Genomic DNA, 20,277 nt, shown 5'->3' on the forward strand with positions numbered 1-20,277 from the left:
CACAGGAGGTTAGTAAACAAAATTAGAACACATGGGATTAGGGTCAATATACTGCAACGAATGTGGAATTGGTTAAAATACAGAATAAACTGGCCGTTCTCAGGATGGCAGCTTGTTGCTAATGGGATACCACAGGAATCAGTGCTGGGGCCGCAGCCATTCACAATCTATGTAAATGATTTGGATATGGCAACCGAATGTAATATTTCCAAATTTGCTGATCACACAAAACTAGGTGGGAATTTGAGTTGTGAGGAGGATGCAAGGAGGCTTCAAGGGACTTTCACAGACTAAGGGAATGGGCAAGAACATGGCAGATCGAATGTAATGTGAATAAGTGTGATGTTATTTTCTTTGGTAGAAAAACACAGAAAAAAACAGACTATTTCTTAAATGATTAGAGATTGGGAAATGTTGATGTCCAAAGCAACCTGGATGTCCTTTTTCATGAATCACTAAAACCTTGCATGCAGCTGCAGCAAACAATTAGGAAGGCAAATAGTATGTTCAGCTTAATCAAAGGGGGTTTTTGGTGGAGGAGTAAGCAAGGCTTGCTGCACTTGTATAGAGCCTTGGTGAGACCACATCTTGTGTATTGTGTAGAGTTTTTATCTCCTCATCTGAGGAACAATCTACTTTCCATGGAGGGAACTGAGCCTGTATTCTCTCGAGTTTCCAAGAATATAATGTGATCTCATTGAAACTTACAAAATTCTTAAACAGCGTGACAAAAGTGGATGTAGATTGGATATTTCGCCTGGCTGGTGGGTGTAGACCAAGGGGGCATAGTCTCAGAATAAGGGGTAAGCCATTTAAGACTGAGATGAGGAGGAAGTTCGTCACTCAGCGGGTGATGAATCTTTGGAATTCTCTACCCTAGAGGACTGTGGAAGCTCAATCATTGAGGATGCTGAAGACAGAAATCTACAGATATCTAGATGCAAATGATATTCAGGGATGTGGGATAGCACGGGAAAGTAGAATATCAGCCAAATTTAATTGAATGGCGAAGCAGGCTCCAAGGGCTGAATGGCCTACTCTTGCTTCTATGTTCCCATTTTCCTATGTTCATATCATGAACAGTTCTGTCTGAAAGCACAACCATGAAAAAACGGAGTTTGAGACACCTATTAAACTGCACCGACAGAAACGGATGTTAATTAATTACTGACATTACATAGCATTGTCACAGCATTCTAATTCTCTGTGCAATGAATTTCTTGCTCGAAGTATAGTTACTGTAAACACTACATTTACTTTACTGCTGAGTATCGCCTTCCCCCCAGCTGGGTCATAAAAATCTGTGTGTCAGGAGTGATGAATTTTATTGTCTTGCTATTACATGGGAAGAATATTGGACTGTGATTATTGAAACGACCTATTCTCTAACTGCTTAAGATTTGATGGATATATTTTTACATATGATTCAGAGTCTCTACACGTGTAAACTGTACCACTGACTGTTCTGAGCTCAGTGCGGAGTGTCCCTGTCAGAAGAGTCACAGATAACTGAGGAGTATACATAACTGGTTTTCATAATGCAAAGATCAGACAGAGGGAAATAAATGATAGCATTAATAAATGAGTTAACAATGAAATAAATAGCGCACTTCTCTCAGTTCTGGAATCATCCTGGTTAAAATAAGTGCATATTCTCCAGTACATCAATATCGTTTTTGCAACATGGAGACCAGAACTGTACACAGTACGCTAAGTTTTCTGTAACCAAGGTTCTGTATTAGTTTAATATCAGCTCTGCTTTTTCAATTCCATTTCTTTCGAAGAGAAATCCAGTTCTATAAACAGAAAGTCCTGGAAATACTCAATAAGTCTGGCAGCATCTATGGAGAGAGAAACAGAGTTAACTTTTTAGGTCTGTGACCTTTCATGTTTGCTCTTTAAAATTTTAATTTGAACTCTTTATCTCTGATTACCTGTTCCTCTCTACCCTATTCAGGCACTTATGTCCTAAGGTGCATTTCAGAACCTGATTCTTCTGACCAAAAGTCCTCACATATAATTATATTGAAATTAATTTGCTGTTTAATTGTCCATTATGAAAATATATGAACATAATTTTTTTAATGAATTCGCTACTTTGTTGCATTCTGCCTCTTTATTAACTATATTCTCAGTGTGGATTTGTCAGCAAAGTTGCAAATTGTGCTTCATTTTTTATGTAACTGGTGAACGATACTGTTCCCAACGTTGGTCAATGTGGAACACCACTCCCCACCTTCCACCAGTATGAGGTAACACCTTTTCCCTCATACTCACTGTTTTATGCGTCTGTAGCCGGCTTGCTGTCCGTTCTTCTGCTTCTCTCCTCCAGTCCTCCAGTCCTCTGCTGCCTCCGACAGCCAAGGAAGATTGAAATTTTCTATCTGGTGACTCTGCTGTTTCCACCATTCCTTCACTGAGCAACTGTCATACATCCCATGTGGATTGGGCAAATATTTTACTTTATTGAGTGACAAAAGGAAAGGCAAGGGACGAGATTTCAGGGGCACTGACAGAAATTTTCAGATATTCTCTGTTCACAGGAGTGGTACAAGAGGTTTGATAAGGTTCCCCATGGTAGGCTCATTCAGAAAGTAAGGAGGCATGGGATTCAGGGAAAGTTGGCTGTCTGGATACAAAATTGGCTGGCCCATAGAAGTCAGAGGGTGGTAGTAGATGGAAAGTATTCAGCATGGAGCTCGGTGACCAGTGGTGTCCCGCAAGGATCTGTTCTGGGACCTCTGCTCTTTGTGATTTTTATAAATGACTTCGATGAGGAAGTGGAAGGCTGGGTTAGCAAGTTTGCCGATGACACGAAGATCGCTGGAGTTGTGGATAGTGTGGACGGCTGTTGTAGGTTGCAACGGGACATTGACAGGATGCAGAGCTGGGCTGAGAAGTGGCAGATGGAGTTCAACCTTGAAAAGTGTGAAGTAATTCATTTTGGAAGGTCGAATTTGAATGCAGAATACAGGCTTAAAGACAGGATTCTTGGTAGCGTGGAGGAACAGAGGGATCTTGGGGTCCATGTCCATAGATCCCTCAAAGTTGCCACCCAAGTTGATAGGGTTGTTAAGAAGGCGTATGGTGTGTTGGCTTTCATTAACAGGGGGATTGAGTTTAAGAGCTACGAGGTTATGCTGCAGCTTTATAAGGCCCTGGTTAGACCACATTTGGAATATTGTGTTCAGTTCTGGTCGCCTCATTATAGGAAGGATGTGGAAGCTTTAGAGAGGGTGCAGAGGAGATTTACCAGGATGCTGCCTGGACTAGAGGGCATGTCTTATGAAGAAAGATTGAGGGAGCTAGGGCTTTTCTCATTGGAGCGAAGAAAGATGAGAGGTGACTTGAAAGAGGGGTACAAGATGATGAGAGGCATAGATAGAGTGAATAGCCAGAGACTTTTTCCCAGGTTGGAAAGGGCTATCACCAGAGTGCATAATTTTAAGGTGATTGGAGGAAGGTTTTGGGGAGATGTCAGAGGTAGGTTCTTTACACAGAGAGTGGTGGGTGCGTGGAATGCACTGCCAGCGGTGGTAGTAGAAGCAGATACATTAGGGGCATTTAAGCTACTCTTGGATAGGTATATGGATGATGGTAGAATTAAGGGTAGGTAGTTAGTTTGATCTTAGAGTAGGTTAAATGTTCGGCACAACATCGTGGGATAAATCAGGTAATTAAAGGCCAGCGAGTCTAACAGCAGTGGTTGGGAAACTACTGGAAAAAGCTCTGAGGGACAGAATTAATCTCCACTTGGACAGGCAAGGATTAATGAGGGATAGTCAGCATGGCTTTGTCAGGGGATATCTTGTCAACTAACTTGATTGAATTTTTAGAGGATGTGACTAGATGTGTAGGTGAGGGCAAAGCAGTTGCTGTAGTCGACATGGACTTCAGTAAGGCGTTTGATAAGGTCTCACATGGGAGATTGGTTAAGAGATAAGAGCTCATGGTATCCAGAGCAACTTGGTAAATTCGATCCAAAATAGGTTTAGTGGCAGAAAGCAGAGGGTTATTGTCGAGCGTTGTCTTTACGAGTGGAAGACTGTGGCCAGTGGTGCACCATAGGGATCGGTGCTGGATCCCTTGCTGTTTGTAGTGTACATTAATGATTTATGCTTGAATACAGGTGGTATGATCAATATGTTCACAGATGACACGAAAATTGGTGGTGCTGTAAATAGTGAGGAGGAAAGCCTTAGATGCAACACGATATAGATTGGCTGGTAAAATGGGTGGAGCAGTGGCAAATAGAATATAATCCTGAGAAGTGTGAGGTGATGCAGTGTGGGAGGACTACCATGTCAAGAGAATATACAATGGGTATTAGGACCCTAGGAAGTAAAGAGGGTCAGTGGGACCTTGGTATTCTTGTCCTTAGATCAATGAAGGCAGCAGCACAGGTAGATAAGGTGATGAGGAAAGCATATGGTATGTGTGCCTTTATTAGCCCAGGCATAGAATATATGAGCAGGGAGGTTATGAGGGAGCTGTATAAAACGCTAGTTAGGCCACAGCTGGGGTACTTTGTTCATTTCTTGGCCCCACACCATAGGAAAGATGTGATTGCACTGCAGAGGGTGCAGATGAGATTCTCCAGGATGTTGCCTGGGCTGGAGAATTTCAGCTATGTAGAGAGACTGAAAAGGCTAGGGTTGTTTTGCTTAAAGTACAGTCGGCTGAGGGGAGATATGATATAATTTAAATAGTTATATGCTTGATGGCCAGCACTGACACGAATGGTCGACGGGCCTCTTTCTGTGCTGTATATCTCTACGACTCGATGAATATGTGTTGCATTGAAAGAGATTAACTGAACTTGTTTGTTCAGTGACTGTAATTAATATCTGTCTCCATTGTCACTAATTGTGTCACTGGGGGGATTCCATGTTCCATTAATAAAGGACTCTTTGCAATGTGTTATCCCATTGTGTCAACGTTAGCATCATCCCCGGTGATAACAGGGTTCAGTGGCTACAGAGAGTGGGAGAGGATAGGTCAGGATCTGAGAAAAATATATTGGATTATTGCGACAATGGGCCAGGATCTGGGAACAATGGACTGGAATGCGACAACAATGGACCCGAATCTGGGATCAGAAGTCTGGAAAGTTACAACAGTTGATCAGAATCTGAGAATGGAAGATTGGAATGCGGCAGCAATGAGCAGAAGTATAACCTATTTGTTTTATTTTCTTTCTGCATATTATCATTGGCTAACATTAGAATTCCGGATCAAATATGCACTTGTGATTTTTCAGCACATTTACTATCCCATCCTTGCTATAATTGGTGTCCCTGGTAAGTCTCTCAGTCCAGTTATTATATCTATAAACCATGATTCATTCTGTTACAAATCTTTGTTGTTTCAATATAGAGGAAATGGAAGTCATTTCTTTGATTCCTGGTACAAAATCAACATGTTAACCAAAGGTTCAATCCCCCTCACTTGACAATATCTGAGGCTGGAGCAGCTGTTTGCAACCTGGGCAATCATTTTGACCCTAAGCTGACTTCAAATCACATATTATGGCCGCCATCAATACTGACTCCTACTACCTGCACAATGTCGCACTCCTGCTCAGCCCATCCGTTGTATAACCCCTTATCATTGCTTTTCTTAAATCCAGATTCGCCTATTCCAAAACTATACTGGTGAGACTCACAGTTACAACTTCTCTTACACCACAGGAGATTCAAATCACTAATACTAAATCACACCAAACCACATGCACCCATCCACATGTTCACAGCGAAATGCATTGGTTCCTGGTCTAGCAGCACCTCAATTTTCCTATTCCCATCCTTGTGTTTGAACCCCTCCATGTCCTCGCCCCTCCTATTACTCCTAAAACCTCTGTCCATTTCCCATATCCCTGTGAGTTGTTCCTTTTCAGTATTTATCGCAAATCTCTTTTGAAAGATTACTTCTTTTCATCTGTATCTCTCCATGGCCATGATTCTGGGCCTCACAGAAGGATGAATCTATTTTCCTGGTGCTGCAAAGATTATAAAACACAATATGGTGCAGGACAAGCTGCCAGCCACTCCTGGCGTATTCCGTGTGGGTATCCATGTTGGGCAGGGTCCTTTAACAACTTTGACGCACTTCTTTGAAATTTGGTCTGTCTCTGCATGTTCCAGGCATCCAGCTTATAAGAATTAGAATTAGAACATTACAGCGCAGTACAGGCCCTTCAGCCCTCGATGTTGCGCCGACCTATGAAACCATCTGTCCTACACTATTCCATTTTCATCCATATGTCTATCCAATGACCACTTAAATGCCCTTATAGGTGAGGAGCTATTGACTTCCCTCTGCTGATGCCAAGTTATTTAAGGTGCTGCAGATTTTTTTCTGGAGGTTGAGTTTGTGAGCTGCTGCATACAATTAGGGAGGGCTGAGGATGTGTTGACCAAACTCTGGATGAAATATGGAGACTGCATTAACAGCGCATATTGATCTACAAGAAATGGAGCAGAAGCTGCAGAAAAGGAAAGCTCTGTGAAGAGGAAGGCATTGGCGGAATCTGCGCCGGACAACCCGAGGTTTTCAAGAGCACGTTTCCTACCAACACCTAATACAAGATTTGTACGCGTGGTAACTCCGATTCAACAAGGAGGTGGTCACAGAGATGTGCAGCCTCCATCAACATAGTCTGGAGTCTCACACCAAAGCCAGGACAGAGCTGTCAGTGGCAGATAAGACCATTCTCTGCATCGACATCTTTCCAGGTGGTGGGGGAGCAACATATCCAACACCTCCCAATGTGTGTACATTGATGCATTCGGGAGATGACAGAGGGCATCCAGGCCAGGTGAGTAGAAAACATCGTTTTATCCCTCACAGAGAATACAGGATCAGAAGTCCCATGGTTTTGCCAAAGCAGTGGAGTTCCAGATGGTTCATGTGGCTCTGCGGAATCCAATGTCAAAGAGGAGTGGTAAAGGAAATGAACAACTCTTATCGATTAATGTGCACTTGATTTGTGACTGTGCAAACGTTGCTGAAAGTTGCTGAATGTTCACTATCCTGGCAGTAGCTACAGCAGCTTCAATCTGAGGCAGTCAGCCATTCTCACCATCTTTGCACCTCCAGAGAGAACCAGAATGTTGCTTATCGAGGGAGAATGCTATGCTGTCATTGAGTGATAGTATATTTTACTGCACAAAAGCAGACTTGTCGGCCCATCGACTCCATGCCGGCTCTCCACAGAGCTAATCAGTCTGTCCCCACTGCCCCATTCAATTCCTATAGCCCTGCAGGTCTATTTTCTTCAAGTGGCCAACCAATTTCCTTTTGAAGTCATTAATTGTTTTATTGTTTTGGCAGCAATACGTTACTAGACAAGCTTGAGTTCAATGGTAAATAAATTGTGGATGTTTTATTGTGAAGTAGCTCTAAGGACAACAACTCTAGCCTATCCAGTCTCTCTTCACAGCTGAAATGCTCCAGCCCAGGCAACATCCTGGTGAATCTCCTCTGCTCCCTCTCCAGTGCAGTCACATCCTTCCTATAGTGTGGTGCCCACAACTGTACACAGTACTCCAGCTGTGGCTTATCTAGTGTTTTATACAGATCCATCATAACCTCCCTGCTCTGATATTCTATGCCTCAGCAATTATCCCATATGCCTTCCTAACCACCTTATCTACCTATGCTGCTGCCTTCAGTGATCTATGGACAAGTACACCAAGGTTCCCCTGACCCTCTGTACTCCCTAGGGTCCTACCACCCATTGTATATTCCATTGTCTTTTTTGTTCCCCCAAGTTGCATCACCTCACACTTCTCAGGATTAAATTCCATTTTCCACTGCTCTGCCCATCTTACCAGCCCATTTATATCGTCCTGCAATCTAAGGCTTTCCTCCTCATTATTTATGACACCACCAATATTCGTGTCATCTTTGAACTTATTGACCATACCTCCTATATTCACATCTAAATCATTAATGTGCAGTACAAGTAGCAGGGGTCCCAGCATCGATCGTGTTTATGTTTAATTTAATACTGCTATTTTATTTCCCATTAATCCATTCCTGATTCCACATTCAATACATATTTTAACTCTATTTCCTAAACAAATCAGGATTATTTCATTTAAACCCTATCTCCAACAGAAAGCTCTGTCACAGGAACTAAAGAAGGTCCGCCACTGATCGTGATCACTGATGCTCAAATGTCATACTAAACTCCTTTCAACTGTTATTTTTACTCCCTAGTTTACAGTTAATTTAGCGACAATTCGGATTAATTGTTTCGTTGATTTTTTTTTAGTGGACTCATGTCCAATTATTGTTTTGGAATAAGTGAATTATATGCTGCCTGTCACTGTTGAGGGAATCTCTCAGTCAGTCCAACATTTAACTTTATGTACAAGATTGCTGCAGAAGCCACAAATCTGGAATAATAACAGAAAATGCTGAAACGACTCGACAGGGCTGGCAGCATCTGTGGAGAAAGAAACAGGAAAATGTGTTTTAGATCAGTGAAATTCGCTGGAACTTGGACTGTTTTTAAACTCGGCATGGGAAAGAAGGGATTGCAGGATTTTGATCAATACTGAGTTCAGCAATTTCAGTTCAGCATAACCCCTTTCCAATTTAATCTCTTCCGCCTTCCAGCCAATAAGAACCATTCAGTTTTGTTTTTTTACGTATACCCATTTAAATGCACCATTGGGCACAGGAACACATCTGTAACTCTCGATATGTATTCAGTCAAAAATGTTAACTTTGCTCCCAGCCTGATGTATAATTTCTCAGTTTGTTTCACTTCCTCATTTCCCGGCGGAGCAGCAGGAGAAGGTAGCGACTCTTCGGTGGGTGAGTGAAGGCATCAGGAGCTGTGTTTTAAAAGTAAGTACTTACTGTTTTACTTACTGTTTTCCTTGTCTTTGAGTTTCTTTTGGCGCCGGAGAAACCGGAAGCTGGTCGGCAGCGAGGACTCCTGGGTGGGTATTTTCCTTAAAGGTGCGGAGCTGAGTAAACCCGAGCCACTACACATGTAGTGTCTCCCACCCATCCTCCTCCTCTAACCTAATAATAAGACCCTTTTTACCCTCCTCCTCTAGCCAAAAAGGACTGAACAGGTAAGCTATTTACTGTTTTTGTTAATATCTATAGTTGTACTTAACTAAGGGGTAATTGAATAAAAGAAATGGCAGCCAGTGTAGTGTCTTGCTCCTCCTGCAGAATGTTCGAGGTGAGGGAAACCTCCGGTGACCCTGCCGACTTCACCTGCTGGAAGTGCATCCGTCTCCAGCTCCTATCAGACCGTGTTAGGGAATTGGAGCTGGAGCTGGATGAACTGAGGATCATTCGGGAAGCTGAGGGGTTGATAGATAGAAGCTACACGGAGGTCGTTACTCCACAAATCAAAGGCAGCTGGGTAACAGTTAGAGGTGGGAAGAGGTCAGTGCAGGGATCTCCTGTGGTCGTTCCCCTCAACAACAAGTATACAGTTTTAGATACTGTTGGGGGGGACGGCCTATCGGGGGCAGGCTGCAGTGACCGGGCCTCTGGCACGGGGTCCTGCACTGTGGCTCAGAAGGGAAGGAGGGAGAATGGGAGAGCACTAGTCATCGGGGACTCGATGGTGAGGAGTACGGACAGGCGGTTCTGTGGGCGCAGGCGAGACGCACGGATGGTTTGTTGCCTCCCTGGTGCCAGGGTCCGTGATGTTTGTGATCGCGTCTTCAGGATCCTTAAAGGGGAGGGGGAGCAGCCAGAGGTCGTGGTGCACATTGGCACCAACGACGTAGGAAGGAAGGGTGGCACAGATGTTAGAAGTGAGTTTAGGGAGTTAGGCTGGAAGCTGAAAGCTCGGACGGACAGAGTTGTTATCTCTGGTTTGTTGCCGGCGCCACGTGATAGTGAGGCTAGGAATAGGGAGAGAGCACAGCTGAACACGTGGCTGCAGGAATGGTGTAGGAGGGAGGGCTTCCAGTTCTTGGATAATTGGACTGCATTCTGGGGAAGATGGGACCTGTTCAAACAGGACGGGCTGCATCTGAACCAGAGGGGCACCAATATCCTGGGAGGGAGGTTTGCTAGTACTGTTCGGGAGGGTTTAAACTAGTTTGGGAGGGGGATGGGAACCGGACTTGTAATCCAGGGACCAGTGGGTCCACTCAGAAAGACAAAGAGTGTAGTGAGGTATTGGGGAAGGTAGCACTGTCACAGAGGACAGATGGGCACGGAGAAGGGTTAAAGTGCGTATACTTCAACGCAAGAAGCATCAGGAATAAGGTGAGTGAATTGAAGGCGTGGATGGGCACTTGGGACTACGATGTTGTGGCCATCACTGAAACATGGATAGGTGAGGGGGAGGAATGGTTTTTGGAGGTACCTGGTTATAGATGTTTTCATAAGATTAGGAATGGTGGTAAAAGAGGTGGGGGGGGTGGCATTGTTAGTTAGAAATAGTGTAACAACTGCTGAAAGAATTTTCGAGGAGGATCTGCCGACTGAGGCACTGTGGGTTGAGGTCAGGAACAGGAAAGGAGCAGTCACCTTGATGGGAGTTTTCTATAGGCCCCCCAATAGCAGCAGGGAGGTGGAAGAGCAGATTGGGAAACAGATTTTGGAAAGGAGCAGAAGTCACAGGGTAGTAATTATGGGGGATTTCAACTTCCCAAATATTGATTGGCAACTCTTTAGATCGAATAGTTTGGATGGGGTAGTGTTTGTGCAGTATGTCCAGGAAGCTTTTCTGACTCAGTATGTAGACTGCCCGACCAGAGGGGAGGCAATATTGGATTTGGTACTAGGTAATGAACCAGGGCAAGTGATAGAGCTGTTGGTGGGCGAGCACTTTGGAGATAGTGATCACAATTCTGTAGCATTCACTGTGGTAATGGAGAGGGATAGGTATGTGCAACAGGGCAAGGTTTACAATTGGGGGAAGGGTAGATATGATGCTGTCAGGCAGGAACTGAGGAGCATAAGTTGGGAGCATATGCTGGCAGGGAAGGGCACGGTCGAAATGTGGAACTTTTTCAAGGAGCAGATAGTAGGGGCCATTGATAAGCATGTCCCTGTCAGACAGGGAAGGGATGGTCATGTGAGGGAACCGTGGTTGACAAGAGAGGTTGAGAGTCTTGTTAGGAAGAAGAAGGATGCGTATATAAAGTTGAGGAAAAAGGGCACAGGCATAGCTCTGGAGGGATACAAGATGGCCAGGAAGGATCTGAAGAAAGGGTTAGGAGAGCTAAGAGAGGGCATGAAAAATGCTTGGCGGGTAGGATAAAAGAAAACCCCAAGGCCTTTTACGCGTATGTCAGAAATATGAGGATGACTAGGGGGACCATAGGTCCGGTCAAGGACAATAGCGGGAGACTGTGTGTTGAGCCGGAAGAGATAAGTGAGGTTTTGAATGAGTACTTCTCTTCGGTATTTACGAATGAGAAGGGGTGTATTACTGAAGAGGACGGTGGGAAGCAGACTGGTAAGCTCGAGGAAGTGCTCGTTAGGAGGGAAGATGTGTTGGGGTTTTTGAATAACTTGAAGATAGACAAGTCTCCCGGGCCTGACGGGGTATATCCAAGGATGTTATGGGAAGCAAGGGATGAAATTGCAGAGCCGCTGGCAATGATCTTTTCATCTTCTCTGCTGACGGGGGTGGTACCAGGTGATTGGAGGGTGGCAAATGTTGTGCCCCTGTTCAAGAAAGGGAATAGGAACAACCCTGGGAATTACAGGCCAGTTAGTCTTACTTCGGTGGTAGGCAAGTTGATGGAAAAGGTGCTGAGGGATAGGATTTCTGAGCATCTGGAAAGACACTGCTTGATTCGGGACAGTCAGCACGGTTTTGTGAGGGGTAGGTCTTGCCTCACAAGCCTGATTGAATTCTTTGAGCAGGTGACCAAGCAAGTGGATGAGGGTAAACCAGTGGATGTGGTGTACATGGATTTTAGTAAGGCATTTGATAAGGTCCCCCATGGTAGACTTATGGAGAAAGTCAGGAGGCATGGGATAGTGGGGAATGTGGCCAGTTGGATTAAGAATTGGCTAACTGATAGAAGGCAGAGAGTGGTCTTAGATGGTAAATACTCAGCCTGGAGCCCAGTTACCAGTGGCGTGCCGCAGGGATCAGTTCTGGGTCCTCTCCTGTTTGTGATTTTTATTAACGACTTGGATGAGGAAGTCGAAGGGTGGGTCAGTAAATTTGCAGATGATACAAAGGTTGGTGGAGTTGTGGATACCGAGGAGGGCTATTGTCGTCTGCAAAGGGACTTGGATAGGTTGCAGTGCTGGGCTGAAAAGTGGCAGATGGAGTTTAACCCTGAAAAGTGTGAGGTCGTCCATTTTGGAAGGACAAACATGAATGCAAAATACTGGGTTAACGGTAGGGTTCTTGGGCATGTGGAGGAGCAGAGAGACCTTGGGGTCTATGTGCATAGATCATTGAAAGTTGCAACTCAAGTGGATAGGGCTGTGAAGAAGGCATATGGGGTGTTAGCGTTCATTAGCAGAGGGATTGAATTTAAGAGCCGTGAGGTGATGATGCAGCTGTACAGGACCTTGGTAAGGCCTCATTTGGAGTACTGTGTGCAGTTCTGGTCGCCTCATTTTAGGAAGGATGTGGAAGCCTTGGAGAGGGTGCAGAGGAGATTTACCAGGATGTTGCCTGGAATGGAGAATAAGTCTTACGAGGAAAGGCTGAACATTCTAGGCCTCTTCTCATTAGAAAGGAGAAGGATGAGGGGTGACATGATAGAGGTTTATAAGATGATCAGGGGAATAGATAGGGTAGACAGTCAGAAACTTTTTCCCCGGGTGGAGCAAAGCGTTACAAGGGGTCATAAATTTAAGGTGAAGGGTGGGAGATATAAGGGGGATGTCAGGGGAAGGTTCTTTACCCAGAGAGTGGTCGAGGCATGGAATGCCTTGCCCGGGGAAGTTGTTGAGTCAGAAACTTTAGGGACTTTCAAAAGGCTTTTGGATAGGTATATGGATAAAGGAGAATGATGGGGTATAGATTAAATTGTCCTTGACAGAGGACAAAGGATCGGCACAACATTGTGGGCCGAAGGGCCTGTTCTGTGCTGTATGTTCTATGTTCTATGTTCTCACAGTTAACTTGATGACGATTGTGATCCTGTCTCGGGGAAAGTGCGGGCTCTCCAAATGTGTCACTCGCTACTTAGTGGCCATGGCAGTGGCGGATCTACTTGTCATTATCCTCGACCTTATATTGAGGCACATTCCCATTGTTTATCCAAAACAGTTTCAATTCCTGTTGGCCATACGCATGTGTAATATCCATGCTGTCCTGCTTCATGCAGCTACAGACTGTTCTGTTTGGTTTACGGTCACCTTCACCTTTGATCGATTTGTGGCCATTTGCTGCCAGAAGCTGAAAAGTAAATATTGCACCGAGAAAACGGCGGCTGTGGTTCTGGGAACTGTGAATGTGCTGAGCTGCTTAAAGAACATTTTCTGGTATTTTATGTTGACAGGTTGGTACTCGAAGGCGAACAGACCCTGGTTTTGCCATGCAAATATGTACGTTTATTTCTCTCATGTCTGGGCAACAATCGAGTTCCTCCATCACATTCTAACCCCTTGTGTCCCATTTTTGGTGATTCTGATGCTCAATTCTTTCACCATCAGACACATCTTAGTGAGCAGCAGAGGTCGCAGGAGACTCCGAGCCCACAGCAGAAGGGAGTGTCGCAGAGACCCAGAGCTGGAGAATCGAAGGAAATCCATAATTTTGCTGCTCGTTATCTCGGCCAATTTCATACTCTTATGGGCTGTGTTAATGGTGAATACGATGTGGCAAAGAATACAGGATTTGGAGCCGGTGGCTCCATCAGTACCCGTTTATCTGATACAATTTAGCTTCATGCTGCAGCTCCTGAGTTGCTGCACAAACACTGCGATTTATGCACTGACCCAGACTCAGTTCAGAGAGCAGTTGAAGAATGTGCTGACATATCCCTTTTCTCAAATTGTTCCATTAATTAAATAAAGAAATGACCAGCAGCTTGTCATTTTCTTTCACACTTCCACCAACCATTGCCAGAGTCTGCTGCCATGATGCCAGATCGAGGGTGGAGGCTATCGCTGTGGTGCCAGAGCTAGGGGCGGGGCCCGTTACTTTGGTGACAGAGCAGGATCATGTTCTTCCGCTATGGTGATGTTGCGGTTTGTGTCTCTATGATGAGAGTGCTGTGAGTGCCCTGTCCGCCTTGTTGAAGAAGCAGTTTGGCCTGTCCCCCATGGTGACGTCTCAGGGTGGGCGGGGCCTGTTCCCCAGTGTGACGGATAATTGGGAGCTGTGGGAAGTCGCTATAGTGATGAGGGACTTGTAGCAGGATCCATTCTCCATGGATACAGCCGGGGGAGGGCGGGGTTGGGGGGGGGGGAGGTGAGGCCTGCTCGGCATGATTATGATGGAGTGGCGGCAGAGCCTGTTCTATTAGTGGGTGGGGTGTGGTGGTAGGGCTTCTTTCCCATGGTGGAGATTGAGTGGGGAGGGGACCTATTACCCATGGTGGCCGGGGGAATGAAGCTTTGCAGAGTTCCCCGTGGTGACTGGGATTTGCCGAGGCCTGTTGCCCTGCTCAATGAAGAGAGAGTCGGTGCCTGGTCCCCACGGTGACTGGAGATTCTGGGCGGTGCCTGTTTCACATCACAGTGGATGTGTGGGAGCAGGGTCTCTTCATCATTGTGACTGGGATTGGGCGGGGTCTGTTCCCCATGGTGACTGTGAAGTGGTAGCAGAGGCTGTTCCACATGGCAATGTCACAATGGACGGTGGCAGCGCCTGAGGCTCTCCAGCTTCGCCCACCATGCACAGCCAATGATGCAGTGGAAAGCATAAGGGAAAAGCACCACCAGCAGCCCTGTCCATTGGTGATCTCCATCTCGACCAGGACAGCAACATAAAGAACTACAAAACCAAGAAGACCGAAGATGGTGTGAAGACTGAGCCCCAATTCTTTGTACTCCTTTATAACCATTTTTTTCTGATTGATTATAGTTTTTAATAGAATGTTATAGTATTTATGATGCTCAGTAACCTTTCATCATCCTTTATAACACCTTATAATCCTTTGAAACTTCATCAACTTTATCATCCTTCATAATAATATAAACACCTTTATAACAAGATATGACACTTCATAATCTTTCATGAACTTTTGTATTGTTTTTATAATCGACTGCAAACATTGTACTCTTTATCATCTTTTATAACACTTAATTAAATTCATAACACTTTAAAACCCTACTCAATAGCTTATTTTATTCATCCGTGACCCGTGAGTGGCTATCTTGGTCAGCTGAAGTGCTGGTGTTTAGGTACATGTGTTAGGAAGGGCGTTCCAGGAATTTCACCCAGCGGCAGTGAAGGAACAGCGATATCGTTCCAAGTCAGAATGGTGTGCGGCTTGAAGGGAAACATGTTCTGCCCTTGCCCTTTTAGGTGGAAGCTGTTGCCTAAGGAGCCTTGATGAGTTTCTGCAATGCTTCTTGTCGATGGTACAGACTGTTGCCACTGTACATCAGTCGTGAACAGAGTGAATGTTGCAGGTGGTAAGTGGGCTTCCAGTCAAAAGGGCTGCTTTGTCCTGGGTGGTGCCGAGTTTCTTGTGTGTTGTTGGATCTGCTCTCATCCAGGCTCGTGAAGTGTATTCCATCACACTCCTGATTTGTGCCTTGTAGATGATGGACAGGCATTGAGGAATCATGAGTTGAGTTATTCACTGCAAGATTCCCCACCTCTGACCTGCTTTGGTATTTATGTGGTTCATCAGGTCAGTTTCTGATTAATGGTAAGACCAGGATGTTGATAGTGTGGAATTCAGTGATGCTGACGCCAGTGAACTTCAAGGAGTTAGATTCCCTCTTGTTTGAGATGGTCATTTTCTGGCAATTGTGTGGCATGAATCCACCCAAGCCTGGATGTTGTCCAATTCTTGCTGCATCTGGACATGGGCTGCTTTCGTATCTGAGGAGTTGTGAATGGTATGGAAAACTGAAATCATCAGTCAACATCACTAATTCTGTTCTTATGATGGAGGGATGGTCATTCCCGGGGGGGGGGGGTGGTATTCAGTTGGGAGTCTGCTCCCGGGGGGTTATTTCGATGGGAGTCTGTTCCTGGGGAGGTATTTAGATGGGAGTCTGTTCCTGGGGGATATTTAGAATGCCTCCTTTTTCCTTTTGACTAGGCTCACAATATCCCGCATTATCCAAGATTCCTGAAACTTGTCAAATTTATCCTTCTTCCTCACAGGAATGTGCTGGTCCTGGATTCTATACATCTGATGGTTGAAAGACTCCCACATGTCAGATGTTGATTTACCCTCAAACAGCCGCCCCCAATCTGAATTCCTCAGTTCCTGCCTAATATTATTATAATTAGCCTTCCCCCAATTGAGCACCTTCACCCAAGGACTACTCTTATCCTTATCCACAGGTACCTTAAAACGTATGGAATTATGGTCACTGTTCCCGAAATGCTCCCCTATTGAAAGTTGACCACCTGGCTGGGCTCATTCCCCAATACCAGGTCTAGTACGGCCCCATCCCTGGTTGGATTATCTACATATTGTTTCAAGAAGCCCTCCTGGATGCTCCATAGAGATCCTGCCCCATAAGAGCCCCCAGCACTAACTGAGTCCCAGTCAATATAGGGGAAGTTAAAATTACCCACCTTTACATCTTTCCAAATTCTGTTCACGTATCTGTCGACCTCCCGCTGGCTGTTGGGAGGACTGTAGAAAACACCGAACATCGTGACTGCACCCTGCCTATTCCTGAGCTCCACCCATATTGCCTCGCTGCACGACGCCTCCGAGGTGTCCACCCGCAGTACAGCTGTGATACTCTCCTTAACATGTAATGCAACTCCCCCACTCCTTTTACATCCCCCTGTATCCCGCCTGATGATTCTAAATCCTTGAATATTTAGCTGCCAATCCTGTCCTTCTCGCAACCGTGTCTCTGAAATAGAAACAACATCATAGTTCCAAGCACTGATCCCAGCTCTAAGTTCATCTGCCTTACCTGTTATGCTTCTCACATTGAAACAAATTCACTTCAGGCCACCAGCCCGCAACATCCCCATGCCTGCTTTTCCACTTAGTCTTACTGGCCTTATTTACCTGCTCTGGTTCACACCCTCCTGCCACACTAATTTAAACCCTCCCGAGTGACGCTAGTGAACCTCGCAGTCAGGATATTTGTGCCCCTCCAGTTTAGATGCAACCCGTCCTTCTTGTACAGGTCCCATCTGTCACTGACGCGATCCCAATGCTCCAGATATCTGAAATCCTCCCTTCTAGAATTTTATAAGTTGCTATGAGATCCCCTCTCACTCTTCTGAGCTCCAGCGAATATAATCCTAACCGACTCAATATCTCCTCATACGTCACCCCCGCCATACCAGGAATCAGTCTGGTAAAACTTTGCTGCACTCCCTCTCAAGCAAGAACATCATTCCTCAGATAAGGATATGCAAACTGCCCACAATATTCCAGATGTGGCCTCACCAAGGCGCTGTGTAGCTGCAGCAAGTGATCCCTGCTCCTGTACTTGAATCCTCTCGCTGTGAAGGCCAGCATACTATTTGCCTTTTTTACCACCTGTTGCACCTGCATGCTTACCTTCAGCGACTGTGTATGAGAACACCCAGGTCTCACTGCATATTCCCCTCTGTCAGTTTATAGCCGTTCAGATAATAATCTGCCTTCCTGTTTTTGCTACCAAAGTGGATAACCTCACATTTATCCACATTATACTGCATCTACCACGCATTAGACCACTCACTCAACTTGTCCAAATCACCCTGAAGCCTCTCTGCATCCTCCTCACAACTCACCCTCCCACTCAGTTTTGTGTCATCTGCAAATTTGGAGATATTACATTTAGTTCCTGGATCTAAATCATTTTTGTATATTGTGAATAGCTAGGGTCCCAGCACCGATCCCTGTGGTACCCCACCAGTCACTGCATGCCATTCGGAAAAAGACACATTTATCCTTGTTATGGGGTTTTCCTAATACAGTTTTTTTTCTAAAAAGGGTTTAACATTGGTAAATCACTGCCTTCTGGCACCTCTTCCATTGCCAAAAGGTGATTGAAAGATTATCACAGTGTCACTGCAATGTCCACCATTCTTTCCCTCAGCAACCTTCATACATCCCAACCATATTGCATAAAAGTTCGACTTAATAAAATTAAAGAAAAGGTTTTGAATTGAAAAGGGTTAACTAAACCTGTTTGTTCAGTGACTGCAATTAATGTCAATCTCCGCGGGCAAGTCATTGTGTCACTGGAGGATTTCCCACTTCTATTAATAAGGGACTTATTTCAATGTGTCAGCGTGAACATCACCTCTAGCACTAACGGGGATTGCGGCTCCAGAGAGAGGGAGAGGATAGACTGGAATTTCAAAACAATGGATTGGAATGTTACAATGATGGATCAGAAGCTGAGAACCATAGATTGGAATGGTGCAACAGTCGTCAGGAATATATTGGTTTGGTTTTACCTATTTACTGAAGATGATGATCGGCTATCATTAGATCGACGGATCTATTTCGGACTGAAAATGATTCAGTACATTTACTATCCCATCCTTGCTATCATCGGTGTCCCTAGTAAGTCTTTCAATTCAGATATTAATTCTATAAACAAGGTTTAACCATGTTACTGCTTTTGTCACTTATTCTCTCACTTTGTTGCAGTTGGTATTTTTGGTAAGACCTTGTATGCAGCTATTAGTGCTATAAATCATTTCTAACTTTATTACTGCATTTTTGCTGTTTCTGGGGTCCCTGGTAATTCGCTATATCCAGCGATTAAATCGATACATCTTATATCACTACACTAGTGCTCTTGTCATGTAAACATTGGAAAAAATGAAATTAACTTCAGTTCCCAAAACCAACGCTGCTCCGTGTCTACCGAATCTATTCCCCACTCAGGCTGTTGTCTGAGGCTGACCCTGACTGTTCACAAACTCACGGACTCTTTCACCCTGAGCTGAGTTCTGATTCAACATTCTCTCCCTCACCCATCATGCTGACGACCACCTCCATAATATTGCCCTCTGCCTCCGCCCATCTGCAATATAAACCCTCATTTGTGCCTCTGTCCAATCCAGACTCGGTTGCCCTAATGTTCCACCCTTCATTTGCAACATTTAATAGACCAAAACTCATCCAAAGCTGCTGCCCATATCCTAACGAGCGCCAAATCCCATTCAAAACACCATGCTCACTGAACTACATAGGTTTCCACTCTGGAAATCCCTTAATTCTAATATTTTCACCCGCTTCCATGGCCTCAACCCTCCAGTTACTCCCATTCCCATATTCCTGCAGCTTGTTTCCTTTCACTCGTTATCTAATTCGTTTTGTAAAGAACATTTCGATTCCTCTGTAGCTCAGCCTGGCCGCAATTTGTGGCTCTGGAGATCCACTGGTGTCAGTGCTATAAAGCTGGAAACACATCTAATGGTGCAGGGCATGCTGCTGTTCACTTCCAGCGTGCCCCAGGTGGTCCTCCATACTAGGAAAGGCGATTCAGCAGCTTTTGAGGTACATTTTGGATCAGCTGAGCATAGGCTCAACAACAATGTCCTGTGCCACATTGGAGTTGGACACCTCCATGCTCCTGTTTAGCTACAGCAGATGTTTTTTTTTTCTCACCTGAGTCCCATGTATTAAAATTCGCTTGTGATATCGTCCCCTGATGAAGTGGCTCACGAGCTATACATTCCTTCCGGCCTGTCTGCACACCACTTGTGCTCTGTCCCACACCACGTGAAGATTCGAACTCTATACTGGCCTCTAAGGAACATGCAATTTGAGTTGATGGCTGAGAGCATCAGACAACTTGACGGGGCTTCATCATCAGTGTTGTGTTATTGCTCTCTCTCTCTCTCTCTCCCTCTGTCTCTCTCTGTCACTTCGTCTCTCTCAATCTATCTATCTCTTTGTCTTTCGGCCTCCTGGAGCTCATGCATCTAGGAACATGACAGTTTAGGATTGTCAATGAAAATAATAAATACAGAAGGGAAGGGCTGGTGTGATGAACTGGGGATAGGAAGCAAAATATTCATGCTTCTACTATCGGCAACTTGCACATCATTCAAGATGTCAGAATGAAGGTGAGCTGGGGCTTTAGAAGTGCATAATGCAGGAACATGGCGTCATCCTGAATGCTCTCGGTGATGCTGAGTGTTACGTGCACTATTACAGCTGGCCTCAGAATGCAGAGAACCATCTCCTCCCTCAGGCTCGGGGATGAAGTTAT

General features: G+C 45.0%; 1 protein-coding gene across 1 annotated transcript; it reads left to right on the top strand.

Annotated features, from left to right (window-relative positions):
- Positions 1–5,056: 5,056 nt before the first annotated feature.
- LOC137358329 (probable G-protein coupled receptor 139) lies at positions 5,057–13,978 on the top strand. Its single transcript, XM_068024272.1, has 2 exons — positions 5,057–5,300; positions 13,080–13,978. The coding sequence occupies exons 1-2, from the start codon at positions 5,057–5,059 to the stop codon at positions 13,976–13,978; spliced, it is 1,143 nt and encodes a 380-aa protein (XP_067880373.1).
- Positions 13,979–20,277: the final 6,299 nt, after the last annotated feature.

Source organism: Heterodontus francisci, chromosome 49 (assembly GCF_036365525.1).
Source record: "Heterodontus francisci isolate sHetFra1 chromosome 49, sHetFra1.hap1, whole genome shotgun sequence".
Lineage (NCBI taxonomy): Eukaryota > Metazoa > Chordata > Chondrichthyes > Heterodontiformes > Heterodontidae > Heterodontus > Heterodontus francisci.